Here is a 25,987-nt window from a genome sequence, read left to right on the forward strand (position 1 = left end):
GTACAGCTTGCCGCAGCTTCCTTCTAGATGCAAAGGTAGCCTTGCGTATTTTGTGAAAATACATTACCTTCCGGACTACTATCCCAATCCACGTTCTCATACAAATTCCGTATTTATACAGTGCGCTCCAGTGCTTGACTCTTCATTCATTTTATTCCACAAGTCTATGTGAAAGGCACTTCTGGTATCCTTATACTCTTCACCAACTAATATACACAGGCCATGCATCAAGTCTTCCCCTCTCCTCTTTCTGGCTGAGCCCCTGGAACTTTCAGTACAGGGATTGGCATTGTTTGGCTGCTGGGAGATTTGCGTACATTACACATGCCACTGTAAAAAAAAGTAAAAAATTACAAATGTTTCAAATAAAATATATTCACAATAACCCATAAAAGCTTTTTTTAAAAATATGTTGGGGGATCGAACAGTGCCAACTTATGTTTAATGTCAAACAATATGGGTTCCTGTATCACAATTACTTCTACTTAAGGTATCAAAAACACCTTATTGGGCCTTTGATAAGGGAAAATGTGGTAATGTCTGCTATCTTACATTTTCCACCTAGCTAATTTTCCTTATTATTTCTTTCGGGGCAAAGGGAGTTTCACATGGCTGATGAAAGGACTAGGTTTCAGACCTTTGTCCCATTTAACTGGTGGCATGGCTTTACTATTCAGCTTTCATTGTCACCTAACATACTACCAAACCATTCCTATCTTAAAAAAATCAAATTCTTTTGTTATTCTGCCACAATTGACATAAACATACAATCTTTATATAGATTTACAAATACTACCAAAGCAGTTATTTTTATTTCATTTATTAAATCTGTATACCCGCCTTCATCTTAGGACGGTTCACAACATAAAAATACGAAATACATAAGAAAAGCAAGAACATTAAAGACACAAACCAATGAACGCCCCTCCCCTCCCCAAACACATTTAGAAAGGCATTGGGCATTAATCAGCCAGGCTGAAGAGGAACGTTATAGCCTGGCACCTAAATGTGTATAATAAAGGCACTAGCAGAATTTCCCTGGGGAGAACCTTCTATAAATGGGGAGCCACCAACTTGGATGGCTTTAAAAGAGGATTAGACAAATTCATGGAGGATAAAGCCCTTCATTGGCTAGTAGTCACAATAGCTGTGTTCCACTTCTGAATACTCATTGCCTTTAGTCCTAAATGGGCAGAGTGCTGCTGTGTTCATGCCCTGCTTGCATGCTTTCCACATGCATCTGGTTTGCCACTGTGAAAACAGGATGCTGGACTAAGTGAGCCATGGGCCTGATGTAGCAGGCTCTTTTCATGTAAACCACAACGAAACTTTACTATAGGGATGGCTGTAAAAATACATATGAAACAGATACCATGAATTGCCAGTGACATCTATCACTGTACTGAAAGCTGCTCTCAAAGCTCAAGTGTTTTAATGGCTCCATATTATTCTATACCACAGCACAGGCTAGGCCTAGGGTTCAGTAGGTTAAATAAAAATTGAACTCCGCTTTCATGTCATTGTTGGACCTTTTCTCTGATCTGGAGTTTAATTTGTTCTTTGGTGTTTGTTTGATATCTGCAATTGACTGTGGTTCTCAACATTATACATGTATAGAGTGTGTATCACAATAAGCAACCTTTGAAAACTGTTGCTCCTGTGTTGAAAGAGTATGCATGCACCAGACATGCAGAGTCTCAACCCCATTTGAAAAGCCCTACTCATCAAATCCTGAAAATGTATTCAAAACACAAGTTTGACAGCTTCATCTATGTGGTGTGTAACACAATACCATTGCACAGTAGCATAGACAGATTTGCAGTCAGACAGGCACTATACTAAAAACTTTAACAGGATAGATGAAAGGCAATAAAAAAAAATTAAAGCCATTTTCCATTTAATCAGTTATTTTGAGCGTGTGTGTGTATATATATTTGAATATGTCTCTTTCTACATATTATGTTTTCTGGGGGACACATAATATAATGTAATAATATATAATATATAATATTTCTTAAGGAAATTAGCCCTGAGTGCTCACTGGAAAGACAGATCCTGAAGCTGAGGCTCCAATATTTGGGCCACCTCATGAGAAGAGAAGACTCCCTGGAAAAGACCCTGATGTTGCGAAAGATTGAGGGCACAAGGAGAAGGGGACGAGATGGTTGGACAGTGTTCTCGAAGCTACTAACGTGAGTTTGACCAAACTGTGGGAGGCAGTGGAAGACAGGAGTGCCTGGCGTGCTCTGGTCCATGGGGTCACGAAGAGTTGGACATGACTAAACAACTAAACACCAACACACACACACACACAGTTACATACCGCTCTGGATATGTAACTTTTGGGTTGCGAACGTGGCAAACCCGGAAGTGTATACTTCTGGGATTCACCGCGCGCGCATGCGCAGAAGCGCTCTATCATGCCACGTGTGTGCGCAGAAGCGGCGCCTCCAGTTACAGACTTTTCAGGTTAAGTACAGACCCCCAGTACAAATTTAATTCATATCCAGAGGGGCCACTGTATATATATATATATATAGTGTCCCCTAGAAAACATAATACAAAGAGACAGATTCAAATCTATTCCCACTCTTCATTAAAACTGAATCCATGACCTTTTATCAAACTTGAAGAAGTTCTATCTAAAAGAACAAACTGGGGCAAACATGACACTGTTTGCTTACAGCTATTTATATATTCCAGGGACAATATTTTTCTTGGCAGTATCAAAGATTGTAAAAACATCCATTAACCGTTACTGTTTGTGAACATGCTATCTGAAGGACCATCTTCTCCCACACAACCTTTCCCACATATTAAGAACTATCAATGGAAGCCCTCTTCAGTCTCCTGAAAATACATCTGGTTGGGATAAGAGAAAAGGCCTTTCTCGCTACTGCGGCCTGAACTGATCCCTCCCAAGGCCTGCCTTGCTTCTTCCCTAATGGCAGTTCGCCATATTACCAAGACAACGCTTTTTAGGAAAGATTTTCAGTGTTTTGAATTGGTTGCAAGCTTCTGATTTCTGTATTCCCTCTGCTGAGAGTAGTTACTACATCTAACCTCTGAAGCTGTGTGTGTCCACGGTTCCCTTTCACTGATGAACTGGGGTTCAGTGAACAGTGCCCAACAGCTACTTTCACATTAGCTGCCCCAAATGTCTCATAAATCAGTATTTTTTTTCATGTTTACATTATTATTCATTTACATGGTTTCCTGTTGGCTTGAGGCAGAAAGTGTCTAGGCCACATAGCACTGCAGCCAATGAACTAGGAGCACTAAGGGGGAGTGGAGTCTGAGCTGATAGGCAAGGTGGAGGTAGTTGTGGTGATGGTGCTGTCAAGCCAGATCTCCTTCTTCTGCTGCAAGCCTCCTTTCAGCTTTCTTGCGCCCACAACCAAAATAAGGGGGAAACTCGCTTGTGCTTTAAAATGAAAATATGCAATATTTTAAATATGGATGAATTCATGACTATTCCCTTGCCTTAACTGAAAGTAATCCAAAACTGAAACAGAAAAAATATTTTGCTTTGATCAGTTTTATAGCTGCACACCATCTGATAACATGAACACCACCCATTCTTGGCCAGCCACAAATAGACATAGAAAAGGAGGAAGTCTTATGTATATTGGTCTATTGTACCTACACTTAGAACATAATGACCAAATCCTGGCAATTTCTACGTCTGATGAACAGACTGTATTTCATAACATATAGAATCCAACTTATTCCCATCATGTGCTGTGTCAGTTATTATGCTCACTAAATGCTTTTCACTAAGATGTCAAAAAGTCCTGAACTAACCACAGATTGTATGCTGAAGTCCCCCACCCCAAAGTAAAATAGCTGCTGGAATCCTGTGAGTACACTTACTAGAAAGTAAGCACCACTTAACAGTATCAGTTAATTCTTAGCAAACATGGACAGTATCAGAACGCATGTCTTCAAGAGTTCAACACTGCCTTCAAGCCAACCTCAAACTCAACAAGGGATCTACGCAAAAATATATAAAACAATCCCTATGCTATTTATAGTTGAAGTGCATTTTGGTGTGTTGAAGGGCATTTTGGTATCAATAACAAAAATCCAAAACACATCTAAAAAAAAACCATCCATGTAATTTTGACAAATTTATACAGATCCTAATTCAAGAAATGCTTGAGGATTAGCGCCCGATCCATTAGAATTAAATCAATGGATATTTCGCCATTGATCTCAGTGGGAGATGGAATTGCTTTCTTCAGGAACAATTCAGAACCATTATAATCACAGTTGCAGGTAGGTAGCTGTGTTGCGTCTGCCGTAGTCAAAATAAAAACAAAGGTATCTAAAGAAGTGTGCATGCACACAAAAGCTCATACCAATAACAAAGTTAGTTGGTCTCTAAGGTGCTACTGGAAGGAATTTCACTATAATCACGGCAGTTTTGCCACTGAGAAATGTGGATTTACTGCTTTTGTGCTTTAAGCAGTATTTTTTTTTATGTTGCTCTATGAACTCACAGTAAGCAATGTAAAAGCTGATTATTTAAAACCATGGAGAGAGAAATTAGAGATGCTCAACTGTTTATAATTTTAAAACTCAAGTGTTTTAAAATTAAGCGCTCATCATTCGCCAAGACGAAGCCCCATTCATATTCAAAACTCTCTTAACCAGAGACTAAATACTGGAAATCAATGTCCTTTTAGCTCGTGGGAACTAAGGCCTGAAATATTTTTTTAAAAGAAACCCGCTTCTGGAAAAAAGTTAACAGATGACATTAACACGTAGGCACAAGGCCCGGGTCTGGCACTTCAGGGCCTTCAAAACATTCGCAAGCGAGGCCTGATTGGCCCGCAGCGCGCCGACATTTTAACTGGAGAATTTTTTTTATTTTTTTTTGGTAGGGGGTGGTTTTGTTTTCGGTCCATAAGCGCAGCCTCCAACTTTCCCTCCTCCTCCTCCCTAGAGCCGCTGTCACAAAACGCTGAGTGGCAGCCGGAACGAGGGAGAATTCAAACCCTGCCGAGTCTCCCACGGAAATCGAGCAGGGCCCGAGGAGAGAACCGTTCTGAGGGGAGCAGGCCTCAAGCGCTTTATGAAGCGAAGCTCTCTCATGAGGGAAAAGGCCAACAGCCCTGACGCGGCTGCCTCAGGGCCTCTCTCCTTTCCAACCGTCGGTTTAGGCGGCCGCCGCGGCCTGGCTCTCTTCCCCCCCCCCCACCTCAGCCCGAGCCCACCCGAGCAAGGCCTCGCTCATTGTCTCTCACACAAACCCTGGCAAACAGGAAGCCACCTCGGCAAGGGAGGGGGAGGAGGGGAGCGGGGGCCGCTCCCGCAAGCGGGCTGAGCGACAGGAGGCGAGGGCCAGTGAGAGCGCGGGCCGCGCGGCGCCGCAGCCAATGAGCTGTCTGGAACGCCGCGAGAGCAAAGTGGAAGGGGGGGGGAGAGGCGGGAGTTCCGGGCCAGCTCTCAGGGCGGGCGGGCGCGCGCGCGCAAGGCGGCGGTAGTACTGGTGGTGCTGGCGGTTGTCGGCCGGGCCCCCTCTTCCCTTTTGCTCCAAGCTCCACCTTTCGGCTTCCTCGCACCGTCAATCAAAACAAGTGGGGGGGGGGGACCCCGGAGTGGGAGCCAGGCCGCCGCCTCCTCCTCCTCCACCACCACCACCACCAGCAGAACCACCTCCGCCGCTTCAACCCCGCGCGCACAATAAGCATGTCCCCGGCGGTGGCGACAGCAGCAGCAGCAGCAGCGGCTGCCTAGCCGTAGCAGCGGCAGCGGCCGCCAGCGGGGCCTGCGCGCCAGAGACCAGCGGGGTTCAAGCCAGCGCTTTTCCTCCCTTCCCTCCTCGCCTGCCAAGTCGCTCGCTCGTCCTCCCGCCATGACCGGTACGTACGGGGCCTTGTTGTTGGGGAACCGCCGCCGCCGCCGCCTCGGTTGCTGCTCGTCCTCCGCCGCCGCCGCCGCGCGTGTCTGCCTGCGAGTGTGGCTGGAGCGGCACTGGCTGAGCAGGAGGAGCAGAGCCAGGGGGAGGAGGGAGAAAAGAGGGGCAGGGGCAGCAGGGACGGCGGCAGCGGCGCGGAGGGAGGGAGGGAGGGAGGAGGAGGAGGAGGAGGAGGGAACAGAGGGAGGGGAGCGGAGGGAAAGCAGGGCGGGCTCGCCTTGCGCGGGAGGGAGCGAGCCAGCCAGCCAGCCAGCGAGCGAGCAAGCGCCGGGGTGATGGGGAAGGGAGGGGGCGAGCGCGCCCGCCAGTGACTCTCCTCCCCTCCCCCCTCCGACCGATTCTTTCCGCCTCCCCCCCCACCGCCCAACTTCTCCTTCCACCCCCCCCGCACCACCAAACAACCCGGCCTATCTTTTTTTTTCCCTACCCCCCCTTCTCCAACTACTCCCCCCCCCCCCGTTATGCGCGCAGCTCCGGAGAAGCCCGTGAAACAAGAGGAAATGGCTGCCTTGGACGTGGACAGCAGCGGCGGCGGCGGCGGCCCCCACGGCGAATATCTGCAGCACGGGAACGGCGGCTCTGCAGCGGCTTCGGCCGACGCCTCGGACGAGTCCGGCACCCCGCAGGTGAGAGGCGGGAGGGCGGGTGAAGAAGCAGCAGGCTGCGGGCCGGGAGCCCTTCCTCCCCCCCCCCCCCCGGCGGTGACACGTCGCGAGCGCGGGGTTTCGGTGGCTGCGGCGGCGGCGCCGCTGCTGCTGCTGCTGCGCGGGTGGAGGGAAGGGGACCGACGGAGACGCGCCCCGCGCTAACCCACCTCTCTCGCCGCCTGTCTCCGCTCCCCCCCCCCTCACCCCACCCCAGGACACCCAGCCGTCGCCGCTGGCGCTCTTGGCGGCTACCTGCAGCAAGATCGGGCCGCCGTCGCCGGAGGACGACGACGACGAGGCTTCTCCGCCTGCCGGAGCGGTAAGTGCCCGCCCCGCCGCGCTCGCACGGCCTGCCGGAGAAGGGGGGGGGGGAGAGAGGCAGAGACGCCGCAGACCGCCCGCCCGCCCGGGGGGAGGGACGCGGAGAGACACCGCAGAGCACTGCCCGCCCGCCCGGGGGAGGGACGATCGCAAGGCCGACCTGCCGGGGAGAGGGGGTCCCCGAGCTCCCCTGCCTCTCCGGGAGGAGCCGGGCGGGCGGGCGGGCTCCCTGGGGTGGGTGGGGGGAGAGAGGAGGAGGAGGAGGAGGAGGCGGCACCGGGACATCCCCTCGAGCCTCTGAATGCCGCGGCGCCTCTCGTTGCATCTTCAAACGGGGCTTGACGGGGCGGCGGCGCAGGTTTGGGGAGGTGGGGTGGGGGGGAAGGCAGGCAGAGAGGCGGGAAGCTTTGGTTTCTCCCGCTCACCCCTCCTTCTCCTCCTCCTCCCCACCCCAAGGCAAAGGGAGGTCTATCTGGGCTTTCCACCCCCACCCCACCTTTCCAAAAAGTGAACCATCATCCACCCCACCCCCCTTCCTGCTCCTGAATGTCAGCTGTCACCCCGGAACCCCGCAGCAGCAGCAGCAGCAGCACAAAATGTAGGCTGGGTTGAAGGAGAGGAGGAAGCCAGAAGACACTTTAAGGGCAAAATGGCTGGTTGGAGGGGGGGGGGGAAGGAGAAAAGAAAAGGCAGCCTGTATTCCCTAGCGGAAGCGAGCTATTTTGAACGCTGTTTCTGGGCGCAGTTAACAGTGCACTGCAGATCAGTTTTGTGTGTGTGTGAGAGAGAGAGAGAGAGAAAGGGAAGTTTTGACACTCAAACCACCACCACTCTGCTTTCTTTCCTTGTGTGTTATCTGCCCAGTAAATATCCTGACTAGTCTTTAGAGGAGCCTGGTAGGAATAGGATGTGACGGAAAACAACATGTCAGTGCTTTGCTGTTAAAAAGGAGCAGGCTTGAAGCGGGCGGTGGCGCGGGGGGGGTGTTAATTGAAATGCAAGTTTTAAGCGGTGGGATGATTTGGCATTTTACGTTAACCATTCAGATTTGATTCCATGGGTTTGCCAGAAATGGGTACTCTCTTTAATTTTCGAACCTGTCTGTACGTGGGTAATATAGGGAACTGTATCTTCGATGCCGAATGAAAATCTTCACCTTTTCTGTGGCTTCCTGGTTGTTCTCTAGATAGTGTTTATGGTGTGAATAGGAAATGAGTATTGCGGGGGAGAGGAATAGAATGATTAGGTAAGCTGTATGTGGATAGCATGGGAGAAGCTTCATTAGCTTAAGACAGTGACTGTTTGAATTCAGTCCTTTGCATACATGTGCATAAGTCCCTTTGAATTCAGCAGGACTATTGAGTAAACACTCGCAGTCATACACTGTTCCAGTGTCATCTTAGATAACTTGAACCAGGTTATTTGACATTTGATGGTCCCTTCTTAATTTTAATGTATACTTCTGTGGCCCCTTTGAGTGCTTATGAGCCCTGTCAATTTCAGTGGCATTTAAAAGCCATGTGAGTGGATTAAGGAATGTAGCCTCACACAGCAGAACGAAAAGTATTTATTATCTTCATTGCACACCAGGAAGCTAAGATGTAGTTGAAGCTAATCACTTGTCCACAGCCTCAGTGAGTTAGTGTCAGAGTCTGGAAAAGAGCCAAATTTTAAGTTGCTCATCTGTGTCCTTCCAAATGTGTGACGCAAAGGAAAAATAATGCAGCAATGTAGTCTCTGGTTCTCAGAGAGACAGAAGCAAGGTTTTCACATTGGTGAGATTCTCCACCCTACAATAAATTTATTAAAACACGATCTAAAATGGCACTCAGGTAACGTTAAAACACTTATTTTGATAATGGTATAGCCTTATAAATGGGATGAGCTTTTAAAAGGTAATTGGGAATTGGCTACAGGAAATGTGGGCAGGCAAGAAGCAGGCATGTGAGACGGAGACAGAAAAAAAGGAGAGTTAAAAAGAGCACAAATGAAAAAAGACATTTCCACAAAATGTTATGGTTCCCTGCAAATATTTATACGTTTGGATAAATGGTTTAAATCAGTGGTGGGTGTCCTTTTATGCTGAGTGCCACATTCCCTTGGTGGTAATTGGTTTGGTACCTTTTATTGACTGTATATCGTGGCCAAAGCCAAAAATGGGTAAGGGATACCTCTTTTTACTCAATAGGTCCTCTCTGAATGGTAGTTTTGCACCAATAGGAGCTTTTTTTCTTAGCCTAATTTCCATCTGGGGGTGGGCAGGGCCAAAGAGGAGAGGCCTCAGATCCAGACTAGAATTATGGTTCCCACCCCTTTTTCTAACCATTTCCCTCAGTGTGCCATTCTCCAACTATAGCTAATCCAGGATGTAATTGATCACACATGGCGTTCTCTTGTGCTTCTCATAATACTAGTAATTCTGAGACCTCTGATGGTATTTCTACATATCAAATATATAAATAATGGCAGTAGATGAAAATAGTTGGAGAAGAGAAGCATTGGCATTAATTTTCCTGAAAGGAATCTTCTAGAGTAGATACTTTCTTAATGGCATTTAATGGAATGTTCCTTAACGAAATGAATCATTGCAAGTGAAAGTGCTAACTGAATAGCAACAAAACGATCTCATCTTTGTGTCTCATCTCTGGTATCAATGAATTCTCCTGTGGGAATGGGAAGGGAAATTGCAAACACATTCTTACACACTCAGATAAGAAAGCAAGCCACCTACCACAAATCTCTCATCCACAATGTGATGTCGCTAAAAGTAATTGTCAGCATTTATAATAATTGGAAAAAGGAACTAGGTTTCCCCCAAGCCTTTTAAGTTTAAGATTTAAATTACGCATGTCCAACTTCTTATCAAACTTTCCAATGCAGTGAGAATCAAGTCACAATATTTGCATTTCTAAATTCAGTTTACTTTAGACTTCACCCTAGTAACTTGCAAAGTTGATTTCTGGATTAGACTACTATAGTCTAGCCATACTTCAGATATTTAACAGGAAGTTAAATTATGAGAATTGTCAGTTCGGCCATTGTGAACAGGATTTGAAATGGTGCTCCCTCCTCATGTGATCACTTCTGATTCCTAGTTCACACATCACAATAGTTGAAAACAAGTTATGATTTAATGTGAAAGGGAAATGTGTTGGTGCCTGCTATTCAAAAGTTCCCATGGTATTCCTTTCCTGGTGCTGAATATGCACCACAGACAAAACAAGCCAAGTCTGATTCGTTGCATCATGTGAAATTGCTTTTATAGTTTGTTTTCCTAAAACCAAGGACAAACCTTGTTTGTTCCTAGTGGTTTAGATGGCATGTCAGCCCAAGACTCTGGCTTATCTCTGGCATGGCATCAGGAATGAGAGAGTATTGCTATTTAACTGCACTTTGTTTTAAGTGGTGGTTTAATGTGGCATGCGAACAAGGCCAGTTGCTGTATCTGAATTGGTCAAACAATAGCAAATTGGAAGTTTGTGCTGAATATAGCAAGCCCAAATTATCGCCCCATTCTAAACATTATCTCCACGTAGGTCTCTCTGCCAGTTCTGCAAAAGAGTACAACCTTTTTGAACCTCCAGGATCTCTACTGATTCCCTAGGGATTGCATCACTACCATCCTTCTGAATACTGAACTTTGTGGCCCTGCATCTAAATATTTGGCAGCAATTCACACGCATAGTGGGGGTTTCCGCATGCTTAGGGGTTCCCTTGGCTATTCACAACAATACAAGGTTGTAAATAAACCCCCCAAAACATGGTTGGCCATGCTGAGGGTGGTAAATGGGAGAACAGAAGCTATCTGAGTCTGGAACAACATATAGCATCTCAGAAGTGGGTAGGGATAACGCCTGGGGAGTATGTGCCCTATGTCGTAAACGTTCCTTCTGTGCTACATGGAGACATAGCATTGAGTAAGGAAGAAATAAGTCTTTCTCCAGAAACAAACTCACCTCCCGTGTTAAGAGGCTGAGGCTGACAGCCATCCTTGTTCCTGGCTAGTACATAACACAGCAAGAGGAGCTTTCAGAATGTGCGTAAATAACAGAACTGATACCAAACAGCACTCTTAGGTGTTCCTGACTGTAGTTCTACTTTTTTTTTTTTAAATGGTGAATTTAGTGGTCCCATTCCTATCAGATTGGCAGTGAAATGGCAACATCCACAAACAGTGTTCTGGCTTGTGCATATTTGCAGGACTTTCCAGATGTGCTGAACCAAATGATTTTGTACATTTAAAGGAGAGATGGAAACAAAACAGCCAGAAAACCAGGACTAAAATTGTGCTGTGGGTGTCAGCTGAATTGGGGTAGGGGTGATAGGAAGGAGGGGACAGAACTGGCCTGTTTGAGCCACTAACATATAATAGTGTAACAACAACAAAAAATTAATATATATATTTTTTTAAAAAATGTCCAGTAGCACCTTAGAGACCAACTAAGTTTGTTCTTGGTATAAGCTTTTGTGTGCATGCACACTTCTTCAGATGTATGCACACGAAAGCTTATACCAAGAAAAAACTTAGCTGGTCTCTAAGGTGCTTTTGGACAATTTTTTTAATTTTTTAAAAATCTATTTCGACGGCGTCAAACCAACAGGCTGCCTACCTGAATCTAGAACAAACAAATAATAATAAATGTATAGGCTGTGCATCTGACTGGGTTACCTAAGCCACTTTGGGCAGCTTTCAACAAATTAAAACAGAGTAATACACCAGACATTAAAAAAAACTTAACTGGAGGAGGCAGTTGGAGACAGGGAACATGTGCCTCATGGCATGTATTTGCCATCCAGCGTAGTTTCCTGCTCATCTAACCCTGAGCTTCAGCAGTCAGTTCAATAGAAAAATTGCATTGTTCTGTGGTGGTAAACTGCAGGGCTAGATGAAAGCTGAAAGGGGATTTCCAAATTCATCATATCAGCCCCACCTTATTCCTTCTAAGAGCAAACTGGGTGCCCCAGGGCACCAAGTAGGGTACAGAAGAAGGATCCATAAAGAGACAAGGTAAGAGTTTCTACATGCTCTAGGGGAACTTCCCAAAAGAAAAAAGGTTAGTATGAGGGGAAAGGAATTGCGGTCAAGAAAGGCTTGCCGTGAGGTGTGAATCTTGCAGCTTCACTTCCCCCGTCTCCTAGGATGCAATAAGCTAAAAGGATTATCTTGTGTCGGGGTGGGTGGGTTAACTAAGACAAGGGGAAAAACAATTTCTTGGTCATAATTATCAATGTTCTAAGCTGCTTGAGGCTCTGCGGCTTGAAGTATCTGGAATGAGGGAGAAAAAAGCTCATGTGGCAAAGGGAGGGCACTTTTTGCTCGTGTTTCAAGACTTGAACATTGTGCCTGCTGCTCACTTGGTCCTGAGCGTCAGTAATAATGCTGTATGAGGTTTTGCATGAGAGTATTCCTACTGCCCTGGAGCCTAGCTGTCTTGTGCTATTGTACAGTCGGGAGCAGGGGATTTCCCAATAATTGATTTTCAAAATGCCTTGCAGGATCCCAAATTATAGAAGGTGTAATACGGATCTTACATCAATACAGAACTGCTTCACTGTAATAAATGCCAGCTTTTACATAGGTGCATAGCCCTTTCTTGAAACCCGCGATAAGCTTTTTGCTGTAATTGCGTAGGCTGCCCTCCTGTTTGTTTGAATAGATAATGTTCCACTGAAAATGTAAGCAAAAGCTTGAGCGATGGTAGCAATAATAACATCAGCGAAGTTTTAGAAATCAATATTATGTTTGTGAAACTGAATAATCTTCAGAGGTAGGACTTGTTGATGTTAGGGGGAAAGACAATATTTTTATGAACTGGAAATATTATAAGTGTACTGGTACAGCATTTGTATACTATAGCTATAAGAGAAACTAATGTGTTTATATAAATAGCTCCCTGTGCTTGTGATTTGAAGAACACTTAACCGGGAAGTTAAGTTCTGTTTAACTTGGTGGGATTTACTTCTAATTAAATATATTCAGTATTGAGGTTAAATCTAATGATGTTTACAGCGCACTGTAATAATGCAATACTTTGTACACATCCCAATTATATAGTGGCAATATGTAGGCATTTTAATTACGTATTGTCATAAGGAGCTGTAGGTAACTTAAATCTGACTGCTGGTATCTCTGGTAGACTTAGGAATCAGAAATCTGAGTACAGGCAGCAACCTATTTACACGTGATCATGCGCGTACAGCACTGAATCCAGAATTGACCTGAAAATATCACTAAAATGTCCCTAAAGGAGTGGAAAGGAACACTTTATGCAGGCCCTGCTGACACATGCTGGAGTCCGGAACGTAACCCCTGTGCGAAATGAGGGTTGCTTGTAGTGTAAACATAACCCCAAGTAGGTACTTTTTAAATGTAGTGACTCCTTTTCATCTCATGTAAGACCAAGGTTGAATTAATCCTTGAAAAATAATGGGTGGGGGGGAATCTTGAGTTTTTAAATATTCTTAATACAGCTGAAACGCTTGAATTTGGTTTGAAAATAGTTATTCATGCCTTGGTAGTTAGTATGAAATAGATAAAAGTTGTTTAACACCGTAGAACCAATTTGTTTAGAAGCCATTTAAACTATAAAATATCCAGAAATAAGTTTTCAAAACTTAATTTCCAAAAAGAATAGCCCTCCAGATGTTTTGAGACTACAATTCCCATCATCCCTGACCACTGGTCCTGTTAGCTAGGGATGATGGGAGTTGTAGTCCCAAAACATCTGGAGGGTCTAGTTTGCCTATGCCTGGGTAAGAGGCATGCGACCAGATCCTTTGTGACAGGAAGTCCTTGGGACTTGTATTTCACCTGTGTGAGAACTGATTCCTTGTTTATTCATCTGCTGTAAAATATTGAGACATTTCAGACCCTTAAGATACAGTGGATCGGTAGCCATATCCGATGTTTGATGTGGCATTAAAGACACTTGAGAAGATCCAAGGAGTATTGGAAGATGTGTGACTAGCTGGAGTGTTCTGATATCACAGCACTCTACAGCTTTGCTTTTTTCTGCTTAGCTATGATGAAACCAGGGACGCGGGTGGCGCTGTGGGTAAAACCTCAGCACCTAGGACTTGCCGATCCCATGGTCGGCGGTTCGAATCCCCGCAGCGGGGTGCCGGTTCGCCGGAGCAACTTCGTCACGCTGGCCACGTGACCCGGAAGTGTCTGCGGACAGCGCTGGCTCCCGGCCTCTAGAGTGAGATGAGCGCACAACCCTAGAGTCTGGCAAGACTGGCCCGTACAGGCAGGGGTACCTTTACCTTCACCTTTATGATGAAACCATTGCGTTATGGCTGCTGCTCAGTGCAAGGAAGTGCCATTCTGCTCCTTGGAGCACAGGGTGTCCCTGGGATGTTTGAAATCTTGCAAGAAGCACGAGAGAGAGAGAGCAGATTCCATGTTCGAGCACATGTCCTTTTCTTGACTTTTGTTGTTGGTGCATGAAGTATAAAAAAGGGCAACCTAATATGCACAACCTAATGTGCAGGAAGGGGCCCGTATAAAGGAGAGGCCCACCTTCTGACTGGGGGCTGAGAAAGAGAAGCATACTGAATTTAAAGAAATAAGTATGTGGCAGATGGCTAAGACCAGAAATGGTTTGTTATTATTTCCAGTCTTGTCCATTGCCAATTCTTTCGGAAAATGATCTGAAATGGATCGGTTGTAATGTGAACTTCAGTAGTTCGTTACAGTGGAGACTTGGGCCATTGAAAATTTAGCATCGTCTGCTTTCTACGACATCCTTTTAAACAATTCTATCTCACCTATTTCTCCAGTAAAAACAAAGTGAAACCTAACCTTCCTTCCATATTCACTGAAATTAATATTAACAATGTGCAAACTAACGAATCTTAACAGCACAAAAATAACTGAGCCATCAGAAAGTTCACAATTAACCAGAGGCCTTAAAAAAATGTCAGTCTTCATTCTCCTTTGGAAGCAGTGCCGCAATAGAGCCTGACGGACCTCACTCTGCAAGGCTTTAGGGTAGGTGCCGCAACTGGAAAAAATACACCCTGTCCTTCGAAGCACCTCAGTGGTTGAGCTGCAGCTGCTGCTGCTGCTTCTGAGTCTGCTCTTGGAGTACTTTGCATTCTAATGAATACAGCAGCTATTTATTAGGATGCTGTAGCAATGTAACCAAGCTTTAGATCTATTGTGCTAAACTTGTTTGTTTTTTCCTTCGCTATTACTTTGCCTAAACTTTTTTTGATTTTGCAATCAAACAGTTTTGATTGTATTATCTCGAAACCTCCTTAACATCTAAAGCGCGCATTGGGAAGACAAGAAAAGCGGCTAAGATGATTTAAGACATCTGATCAGCTAGGATCCAAGTCAGGACAACATTCCACAATGCCGCAGGGATACTTGGAAAAGTGTTATGTTGTAGTCTCACTGCTGCTGTATAAGTAGAGAAGGTTAAGTATCTTTCAAGCCGAAATGATAGCACGTGGTAAATGCTTTCTGTCTGTCACGAATTAATTTAGTACTCTTTTTCCATAATCTCCCAAATGAAATTAGTACCACCTTCTAGTGCTGATCAGCACATGTTCTTCATGAGACATTGGGCAGAGCAATCCTGGTGAGTGGTGTGGTTGGGTGGAAGGGAAGAGTCTGTGACAGAAAAACTGCCACTTCCTAAGCCTTGCTGGGCTTGGGCCAGCCAGGGCACAGAAGGCTCCACATTTTGCTTTCTAAAAATAGAACTACATTTCATCCAGAAATGTATATAGTAAATTGTAAACATATACAGTTGTACCTTGGAAGTCAAACGCTTTGGCTCCCGAATGCTGCAAACCCGGAAGTGAGTGTTCCGGTTTGCGAACTTTCTTTGGAACCTGAATATGTCCGACGCGGGTTCTGATTGGCTGCAGGAGCTTCCTGCAGCCAATCAGAAGCCGCACCTTGGTTTCTGAACATTTTGGAAGTCGGACTTCCGGAACGGATTCCGTTCGACTTCCAAGGTCCGACTGTATATTAAATGGTATATAGGTTTTCTTCTCTAATCAACCTGTTGGAAATGGACAGGCCTCTGAATCTATAGTGTCCCTGACATGAATCTTCCCCAGCTCCCTAACTGCGGTCACAGTACAGCTGGCAGAGGAACAATGGCAGCTGAGCTTTCTGCCACTGTGAGAAGGAGGCCCTCGTGGAGAGGGAAGTCCATGGGACGCAAAGGATAGAATTGTTCCCGTAAAGTATCTAGGAATTAGCAGCTGTTTACAATGTGAAAATAAGGTTATATATCAAAATTTCAACGCTTACTCATTGTTTCTTAGTCGAGTATATTATAAATTTCCCTATTTGGATCAATTATATATATTAGTTCTTTTTTGTGTAGCCCTTGACTCTAAGGGCTCTGTAGAGGGGCATCCAGCTCAGTTCAAAGAGGTGGGGCTGGAGGACAGAAAAGAGGAAATATTGTATACATGCAAAATATTCTTTTGACCATGAGAACTGAATTCTCTCTGTGTGTGTATGTCTGTATATTCATGTAACTCATAGCAGCCAACCTAAAATTCATGAGTGACACATTTACTGGAGTACGGAGGGGACTTAAATTGTTAGAATGGTTTTATCAAAGATCAGCATAATGAATTAGCATTGGAAGATCCGGTGTCGAAAAGATAAAATACTTGATGTGAGTTTCTTGATGTTTTTCAACCGTTGATTGTCCGGCGATTAACCTTCAGTGTACTAGAGTAATGTAACAGTATGTTGAAATGGTAGGTAAAGGTCACAATGCAGCACAGAGCTGTGTGCGTTCAGGCCTACTGAGGCAAATTAGTTCTAAGTGCATTTGAGTCCAGGTTGCATGGAAGTTGTAAATCGCATGTATGTTTGCAATGCATTGATTTACAGTTTGTATGTAATCTAACTTGTAAAATCTACATGTCTTGATTTTCTGTTCTTTTTGCTTCTGTTCAGGCAGGGGATTTGTCATCTGTACAGTTAGCAGGAACTCCAAATAGATGGGAGGTGCTGTCTGCTACGCCAACAACTATCAAAGATGAAGCTGGCAATATAGTACAGATCCCGGGGACCGCCACAGTAACTTCAAGTGGGCAATATGTTCTTCCCCTACAGAGTTTGCAGAATCAGCAGATATTTTCTGTTGCATCTGGATCGGATTCGTCAAACGGCGCAGTGCCCAATGTCCAGTATCAAGTAATACCCCAGATTCAGACAGCTGATGGCCAGCAAGTTCAGCTTGGTTTTGCAGCCTCTTCTGACAACGGTAGTGTAAATCAAGAAACCGGTCAAATTCAAATCATTCCTGGCTCCAATCAAACCATCATTGCCTCTGGAACATCTTCTAGTAATATTCAGAATATATTGTCACAGACTGGCCAAGTCCAAGGGGTTACCATTGGCAGTTCGTCTTTCCCTGGGCAAGCACAGGTAGTTGCTAACGTTCCTCTTGGACTGCCGGGAAATATTGCTTTTGTTCCCATCAATAGTGTTGATCTAGATTCTCTGGGACTAAGTGGTTCTCAAACCATGACTGCAGGCATTAATGCCGACGGGCATTTGATAAGTACTTCACAGGCGATGGATAGTTCGGACACTTCTGATAGGACTGCTGAGCAGGTTTCTCCTGAAATGACGGAAACCACCACCGATACAGACTTATTTGTGCCAACATCTTCTTCATCACAACTGCCTGTAACTATAGACAGTACCAGTATATTGGAGCAGAATGCAAACAGCCTGTCTACTAATACTGGGCAAGTACACAGTTCTGATCTTCAGGGAAATTATATCCAAACATCTGTCTCGGAAGAGACACAGGCTCAGAATATTCAGGTCTCCACAGCACAGCCTATTGTGCAGCACATACAGCTTCAGGAGTCTCAGCAAACAACCAGTCAAGCCCAAATTGTACAAGGTATTGCGCAGCAGACAATCCACGGGGTGCAAGCTGGCCAAGGTATATCGCAACAGGCTTTGCAGAATCTTCAGCTTCAGTTGAACCCTGGGACGTTTTTAATCCAGGCGCAGACAGTGACCCCATCTGGGCAGATAACCTGGCAGACGTTTCAAGTGCAAGGAGTGCAGAACTTGCAGAACTTGCAGCTGCAGAATGCCCCTGGCCAACAAATAACGTTGACCCCTGTGCAGACGCTCACTCTGGGTCAAGTTGCAACAAGCGGGGGCTTGACTTCGACTCCTGTTAGCCTAAGTACTGCTCAGTTGCCAAATCTACAGACAGTTACAATAAATTCCATAGATTCTGGTGGCATTCAGCTGCACTCAGGAGAAAATGCCGACAGTCCTGCAGGTATTTATATCATTATAATGCGTCTTTGTGAAACTAGTCCCTTTTATGCTTTTAACATTGATAAACGTTCACAATATTTTTGGGGGTTCATGGAAATATACAAGACTTTGTGCTGCTGTTCTCCCAAGAAATTCTGAAATGTCAAGTTTTAGTTTGCCCTCCTTAAACTGGTTATATCACTATCTGCGATGTCTGAAATTCATTTTTCTGAACTTTATGCTTCAAATGATTATAAATGTCAGAGATGAGATGCAACATGAATGTGAGTGGGCTTCTGCTGATGCACCAGGCTTTCTCCAGAGGAGTGGAGGAACCTTCTATAAGAGGTTATGGGGGGACCAATGGGGGCTGGAGGGGGAAGAAGAGAAACTGCAAGTACCATTTTGCCCACCAGTGAATATCATTGGATGCCTCCCATGGTTTAGTAACTTCTTTTATAAATCTAATTGTATGAAGTACTTTTTAATAGATCTATAGCAATGGCAAGACAACACGGATAAGGTTAGTTGTTCATTGGCTTGTAGTGCAGAAGCCATGTTTCAAAAAGCCTTGGACAAGTTTTGACGGATGAAGATCAATTGGGCTAAACAATACAAATGATGCTATTTGGTATCCAGTTTAGCACCTGCCATATAACTTAGCTGCTCTACTGATTTGTGGAGCAACTTTGACGTGTTTTGAAAATGAGCCTGATATCAGAAGAGTTGCTGAGACTCAAACTTTGCAATACTTGTTGCTGGCTTTTACAGAACACTTCGGCCAAAACTTGTACCAGAGCCTATATGCAAATTTTGAAGTGTGGGTTCAGACTGCAATTTTTTCTGTCGGCAGTACTACATTAAGCAAGTGCAGTGCAAATTGTAGTGTAAATTTTGAATCCAAAGAATGTGCAATATTGTACAAGGAAGAAGGTGTTAAATCCAGAAGGAAACACTGATGGTTAATGGGTTCATTTACTGATCAAAGGCTTGAGTTTTGACAAAAGTACAATTCAGTTTCTTGGTTTTCAGTACAGTGGCAAAATAATTTGGGTTAAGAGTGGGAGCAAATCAATTACTCTTGCCAGTGCCACTGACATTCCAATTTGATAAGCAGAGAGAAAATTTTCTTGCAGTTGAAGAGTGGAATCTATTCATTCCTCTCCATCCATGGAAGGGCTTTTAATCCAGTGAATGTTTCTGCTAATTGCCGTGTTTCTCAAACCTGGGTCTGCAGCTGTTGTTGGACTACAACTCCCATCATCCATAACCACTGCTCCTGGTAACTAGGGATGCTGGGAGTTGTAGTCCAAAAACAGCTGCAGACCCAAGTTTGAAAAGCCCTGTGCTAATAGAAGGAGGGGATTTATTTACCAGTTCTCTTTTCCTCTTCCCTTCAGCTTCTCTGCCCTCCACCCCAATTTGCTTTGGGGGGATTAGAGGAAGGTGATATGGGAGACCAAAGGGGAAGTTTTGCCACCCCCTTCTGTTCACTGGGGTCTCTGCTAGGTCAAAGACTCTTACTCCTTCCACGACACAATTAGATACAACCCAAAGAAATGAATACTGTACAAATTCTCAGTAACCTTATGAACCGAGAGGCCTAATGCATGGCTTACATAACCCACACCCCCTTGAGAATTTATTTAGAGGCTGAAGATCGTTAAATACGAAGAAATGAACCCCTACTTGATTTGTGGCTCTTGTTTTACCTTGCATATGTAAATAGTAGCCAGGACATGTCCAGTGGAACCCAGGCTTGTGTTTCTAGATTAGCAGCCCCTGCCCACCCCCAATGCCAAATGGCAAACCACTTTAGAAACTCTGCAGAATGTTACAAAGCCATTCATTTATATAAAGAAAGTTAAAACAAGCAAACCACTGGGCATATTCCAGCCCTTGCATGCACTTAAGTTAAAGCCGTTTCTTCTGAATTCCACCTAACAGCATAGCTATTGGCCTGGATATGCACAGATAGGTAGAATTTGGAATTCTCTGCAGGTGCCTAGCAAACATATATCGGTAAAACACTTAGATCATTTACGGATGGAAGTTCAGTGCTGAGTTAATGTTTGATATCCCTTTGCCATATAAACCAGCTGCAGTTACGAGGATAGTCTACACTGTTTTCTTTAACAACTGTACTAGATTTAGTAATGTTTTATGTCAGAGCCACCTCTTTTTTTGGATAGTGAAAACAAAGAGCCTCATTAAGTGGTAGTTGGGAAATGTGGTCATTCCTTTCCATATTGCATTAACTGCTTTGAAAACGAATTTCAAAATAAAGAATAAGGATGATCTCTCTGGTGCGATGTAGGAGGAAACCTAAGAAACTGCCGTGGGCACCAAACACGCATACGCACTGCAGCGGCACAGACATGCTCACCCCACAGTAATGCTGGCATGCGTGCCACATGCTCTTTCCCTCTCCCCCCCCCAACTCCTGGCAGTTAGATTTGAACAAAGTATTTTAGCTTTTTTTCAGGCCTAATGGGAAGTGAATGTCCTGCAGAGTGCAACTTGCAGGACTTTGTAAACTCCAGGAAGATGTCCCACTGCAACAATTAGGTTTTTATAAAGCCCATTGCAACCAATAAAATGCTTATTTCAAGTGAAATATTTGGCATTTGGGGGGGGGCGTTTTGAACAGAGGTGTGTGCAAGAGAAAGCTAGGGAAAGAAGGCTCCTTTCAAGCCTAATTGTATTGTGGCATAAGGGATGTTTTGGAGGGGAGGGGACATCACAGGTGAAGAGCAAAAGCGTACCTGTGACTGAGACAGCAGATTCGAAGGGGCACAAGAAAGGGATGCTGTGGGCACAAGGAAAGCCTTGGTTAGTGTGCCCGCCCCCCCGTGCCATGTTGGTGTCCCCCAGCACTACTATAGAGACAAGAACTAAGCAAACTCGAAATTATTAGTGGTGTAAATAATTTTTCTACAAATGAAATGCTAATCTCTTCCCTATCCCTTTACACATTGCTGTTTGCTTGATTATTGTCCTATGTAAGTATTCATTCCTGGAGCAATAGCAGGCAATAATAGAGCTGTTTCTGGGTGGAAAATTGAAACGAGAACTCTAGGTAAAGGCAAAGGGACCCCTGACAATTAGGTCCAGTCGTGGCCGACTCTGGGGTTGTGGTGCTCATCTCGCTTTATTGTCCGAGGGAACCGGCGTACAGCTTCCAGGTCATGTGGCCAGCATGACTAAGCCACTTCTGGCGAACCAGAGCAGCGCACGGAAACATCGTTTACCTTCCTGCCAGAGCAGTACCTATTTATCTACTTGCATTTTGATGTGCTTTCGAACTGCTAGGTTGGCGGGAGCTGAGACTGAGCAACAGGAGCTCACCCCGCCGCCAATCTTCTGATCGGCAAGTCCTAGGCTCTGTGGTTTAACCCACAGCGCCACCAGCGTCCCTCTAACGAGAACGCTAATCAGGGTTAAAACAAATGGGAAGAATTGCAAACTGTCTCACTCTTTTATCTATCTAAGAATTAAATGTGCACATTGGGTTGGATCAAGATGTGCCCTTTCGGAAAAAAATGGAAGGCCTTATTCCTGTCGCAGAAGGATCTCCAATCGAGAGTAGGCTCGCACTTGAGGAAGTTGGAGGAAATAATTTTCATTGATTTCTCCTGCAGTCCTGAGCATCACCTCCCATGTTGCTCTTGAGAGTCCTCCAACTCTTTAGTTTGCACGGGGCGGAAGGGGGGGGGGGAGAAATAGTCGAAAATCCTCTGTAGCAGATCAGACTCATTGAAATTAATCCTTTGATCAAGACTGTAATACTGTGTAGCCCCTAACGCTAGCATAAGTGGGGCACTTTTCTCCCCTTATGCTAACAGCAACTATGGGTGCTTCTGTGCCAGTCTTGGATCAAACACCATAAGCTATTGGGATGAAGTCTTTTTCCAGAAATGAGCTGAGATAACGGGCTATCAGGAGACGCTATATTATTGATAGGAAAGAGTTCTTGGCTGCCTTTAGCCAATCAAAGGAAGCATTACTGTACTGAATTGTCGGTGGTCTTGTGATCTGCCTGGCTTAAATCATCCATTATTGTCAAGTCTTGGTTCAGCTTTACATAACTTCCATTGACGAGGGTAAACATTGTCACCAGCCGTAGCTTCCTTCCTTCCCATCCTGCCCAGTAAAGGGTTATATAATCATAGTTAATTATCTAAAGCAGTGTTCCCCAAACTTGGATTTCCAGCTGTTTTTGGACTACAACTCCCATCATTCCTAGCTAGCATGACCAGTGGTCAGGGATGATGGGAACTGTAGTTCAAGAACAGCTGGAGACTTAAGTTTGGGAAACACAGATCTAAAGTACTTGCTCAGTTGTTGACCAAACTAACCCTGGAAAGGTATAAATGTTCAGTTCAGTGCTTAATTCAAATCAGTAGTCACTTGCATGGACATTAGACATTTATATTTGCATAGGTTTCCCTGATTTGCCATCTGTTTCCCGGTTCTGGATTTGGAAATTTCTGTGATTTAGAACCTCACAAGTATAGATCCTACTTCCATGGAATAGGGACTGTTTAAAAATATACAGTGTTTTGTTTAATTTCAAATTGTCTTTGTTTTCTCAAGACAAACACAATTCTAACGGTTATGCTATAGATGTACCTATAGGTCTGAACCTTCTGCACCCACCTATTCACTAAACTCCTCTGTCTTACATCTATTTAGGATTTGTAAGTGAATACAGCCCTAAATTTCTTAGGAATTGCCCTCAAATGCAGAAAGCAAAATGTGAAGAGCCCATTTGGCATGGTAGGAAGTGATTGTTATTTGGGGGCCTGTTTTAATTATAAAAAAATAGTGTTAAAGGGCTACAATAATTAGTAGAGACATAAGGCTGGAAAAAAGGCTATATTCAAAGTTGGGCTTATATGGCGCCTAGGTACTGCTGTGGCTTTGAGCTATTTCTAGGTACAGTGGTGCCTCGCTAGACGAAATTAATTCGTTCCGCGAGTTTTTTCGTCTTGCGATTTTTTCGTCTTGCGAAGCACGGACTTTGGAAAAGCTTCAAAAATCACCAAAGTCTTCAAAAACCTCAAAAAAGGCTACCACACCGCGTGCTATGAGTTGCTCCTCGAAGTGAATGCACGGTTTTAAGAAAAAGGAAACAAACTTGCAAGACAAATGAAACAAACTCGCAAGACATTTCGTCTTGCGAAGCAAGCCCATAGGGAAATCCGTCTTGCGAAGCAGCTCAAAAAACGAAAAACACTTTCGTTTTGTGAGTTTTTCGTCTTTCGAGGCATTCATCTTGCGAGGTACCACTGTAGTGCGTAGGCAAGAGAGCAACATGAACAGGGAGCCCAAGATGTGTAGCATTGCCAGGTCCAAATCTAAAGAGAGTACCAGTACCTTTAAGAGTAAGGTATGGAGGGAATCGTTGGACAGGATCTCTGCAGCACTATGAAAATAAGCAACACCTAGTGAAAGTCTCCTTTCAGTTTAATCTTTTGAAAAATCTGAGCCTGGACATCATAAGGCCATGAGATAACAGCAGTGAGGCTAAATTTTACCAGAAGAATTGCCTGTAAAGCAAAGGGGCGACTCAAAAGTCTGTCCAGGCAAGAAAACGGCTTGATAGGCACAAGGAGCAGCACTAGGCTTCGCGTTGCCTGTTTCCGTCTACATCACTTGCAAGTTCTACCTTCCGAGAAGCACAACTTTTACTAGTGATTGAAAGATCTAGCCTTTTTTTAAAATAAAAATAAAAATAAAAATGGACAGCTCAAAAGGTGAAATAAATGGCAAGGTTCATATATGCCTCCAAGATGCTTCCAGAGTAGTTGCTGGTTTTTCTCTTGCCTCTATAGCCCCTCCCAACATGCCACATTCTGTTCTGGTCCCATGGGAAACTTCGGTGCATGCATACTTTGGGACCCTGGCCAAATAAAGCAATGAAGTTTTAAAGAATGGCTGCTCTTATCTCCTGGATTTGCCTTGACCCCCCCCCCCCCAAGGTATAAACTGCGAAATAAATGAGTGTGGCCGTAGTATGTGATAAATGTACAGGTGTTTGTTGTGCAAGCAGAGTTTGAGCCACACAAGATGAGCCTCTCTTTACACTTCCGCGGCATCTGAAAAACCACCCCTGAAACGTCAGGTCCTCCTCCTCATTATTTGAATCAGCACAAACAAACAGCTGCAGTCAGAAGATAAGTTTCAAAAGCCTGGTGTGTGCCTAGGATTGCTATATTTTGGGTCCCAGCTGTTTGCCCACACCAATAGTGCATCTCCAGAATTTTCTTAATAATATTTAACAAATTGAGGAAGGAAAGTGATTTTTTGCCTCTAGAATAGTATTTCTGCACCCACTTGCATAGGAGCAAACCGCAATTTTACCTAATTGCTCTAGTTTGAAACCTGCTTTGTCTCTTCCCCGATCAATACTTTTAACTTTTATTGAGCTACGGCTTATCTGAATCACTCTTATATTTCAAACGATAAATGGAACAAGACATATTACGACTGTCCCTTTATTTATGTGGTTATGGGGGGCAGCCATATCAGTAGTTTGTACCTGATGTTAAGCCAAATTCAGGAGATAGAGCAACCATTCTTTGCTTTCTTTGGCCATGTTCGAAATGCAATATCTTGTGAGGAACTGTCCCATGAAGGGAAAATCAGAAACTAGCACACTTTAGGTGCCTACATGAGGACTTCTTTTGGCACATCTAAGACTGCAATTTAGTACACTCTTCTCTGGTAGTTAAGCCCCATTGAATAAAATGGAACTTCCTTCTCAGTATATAGAATTGCACTGCAGAAGAAACAGCCCAAGTATCTGATTTTTGAACCATATCTGGAAGTTTTGGTTTCAAAACTAAACATACAAACAGGAAGATTATTAGCACTGGTTGCCTCTCTAGGTAAGTGATTGAGCTGAACCCGTTTGCCATATGTTAACCAAACAAATGCCTGTAACAATTATATTATCTCTCGCCCCTCCCCAAAATTATTGCTGCTATATTTCTTGGACTTGGTTTCTTGTCAGTTTGTAATTTTTCTTCTTGGAATTCCATTTGCAGGCCATTTGCTAGCAAATGGTACCATAAATTAGCAGTACTCTTAGGATGATTTTTATTTCTGAGTGTTTTTCAAACTTTCAGCAGCTTTGAGTTGCATAAAGTAACTTATTAAGCAACTGACATTTAAGGACAGAGAGTGCATTATCAAGGAAGCTGCATCTGAGGCTAGTGGTAAATATGATTGGTAATAGACAAAAAAATAGTCTCACGGCTATCTTACTACTTATAAATGCAAGTAAGGGGAACAGTCTGGGTTTCTCAATGAGATTTTAAAAAGCCTTTTGGGTGGAAAAATCTAGGCACCATCGTAGCAGCTGAAAACCTGCTACTGGCATCTACATTACTGTTCTTCGTTAGGAGTAACAACAGCATATCTTTCCTGTGTTTGGCTTTCCTGTGGATTGGATGGGCATTGGTTCAATCTTCACTTTTCCCCCAACTCCACGGTGCAGAGTCATGAAAGAAGTAGAGCTCAACCCCACAACCATCACTGATAAAGCCTTAAGCTGGGGTTTAACGTGGTTCTGAATCTTCAGTTAGCAGGGAAGAATTGAACAGGTGCTAAACAGAAAATGCCAGGCACAAGAAGTATATAGGAAGCAAGGAGCAAACTTTGCACGCATGCGAATTGCCCTTTCTTTTACCAGTGCAAGTGCCACAACCATAGAGGCAGCTTTGCTTTGGCCGTATCTTCCCAGGAAGTAGTGATTTCATATTTAGCCAGCTTGGCTTCTGGCATTCCCCTGCTCTCCCTAGCAGTGTTAGAAATTAGCCAGGC

At 44.4% G+C, this 25,987-nt stretch overlaps 1 protein-coding gene and 2 long non-coding RNA genes across 4 annotated transcripts in view; 2 read left to right on the forward strand and 1 right to left on the reverse strand.

Moving 5' to 3' along the window:
- Positions 1-6,367, reverse strand: LOC309335441. The gene is made up of 2 exons (XR_014153503.1): positions 5,876-6,367; positions 1-330 (listed from the first exon to the last, which is right to left on the reverse strand). It is a non-coding gene; the product is annotated as an uncharacterized lncRNA (long non-coding RNA).
- Positions 330-25,987, forward strand: part of LOC309335958 — a 37,518-nt gene continuing 11,860 nt past the window's right edge. Inside the window, exon 1 of the long non-coding RNA XR_014153824.1 lies at positions 330-533. This is a non-coding gene — a long non-coding RNA (uncharacterized lncRNA). The remainder of the gene's footprint in view (positions 534-25,987) is intronic.
- SP3 (Sp3 transcription factor) overlaps positions 5,453-25,987 on the forward strand; it is a gene marked incomplete at its 5' end in the record, with an annotated part of 25,413 nt that continues 4,878 nt past the window's right edge. Inside the window, 4 exons of one of the 2 annotated variants that reach the window (XM_081872578.1) lie at positions 5,453-5,867; positions 6,395-6,549; positions 6,785-6,889; positions 16,826-18,179. In XM_081872578.1, the coding sequence (XP_081728704.1) occupies positions 5,861-5,867; positions 6,395-6,549; positions 6,785-6,889; positions 16,826-18,179 (1,621 nt within the window). Of the gene's footprint in view, positions 5,868-6,384; positions 6,550-6,784; positions 6,890-16,825; positions 18,180-25,987 lie in introns of those variants that run through there. The other variant, XM_081872577.1, reaches the window with a different exon arrangement.

Source organism: Podarcis erhardii (assembly GCF_964252035.2).
Source record: "Podarcis erhardii genome assembly, chromosome: 1".
Taxonomy (NCBI): Eukaryota; Metazoa; Chordata; class Lepidosauria; order Squamata; family Lacertidae; genus Podarcis; species Podarcis erhardii.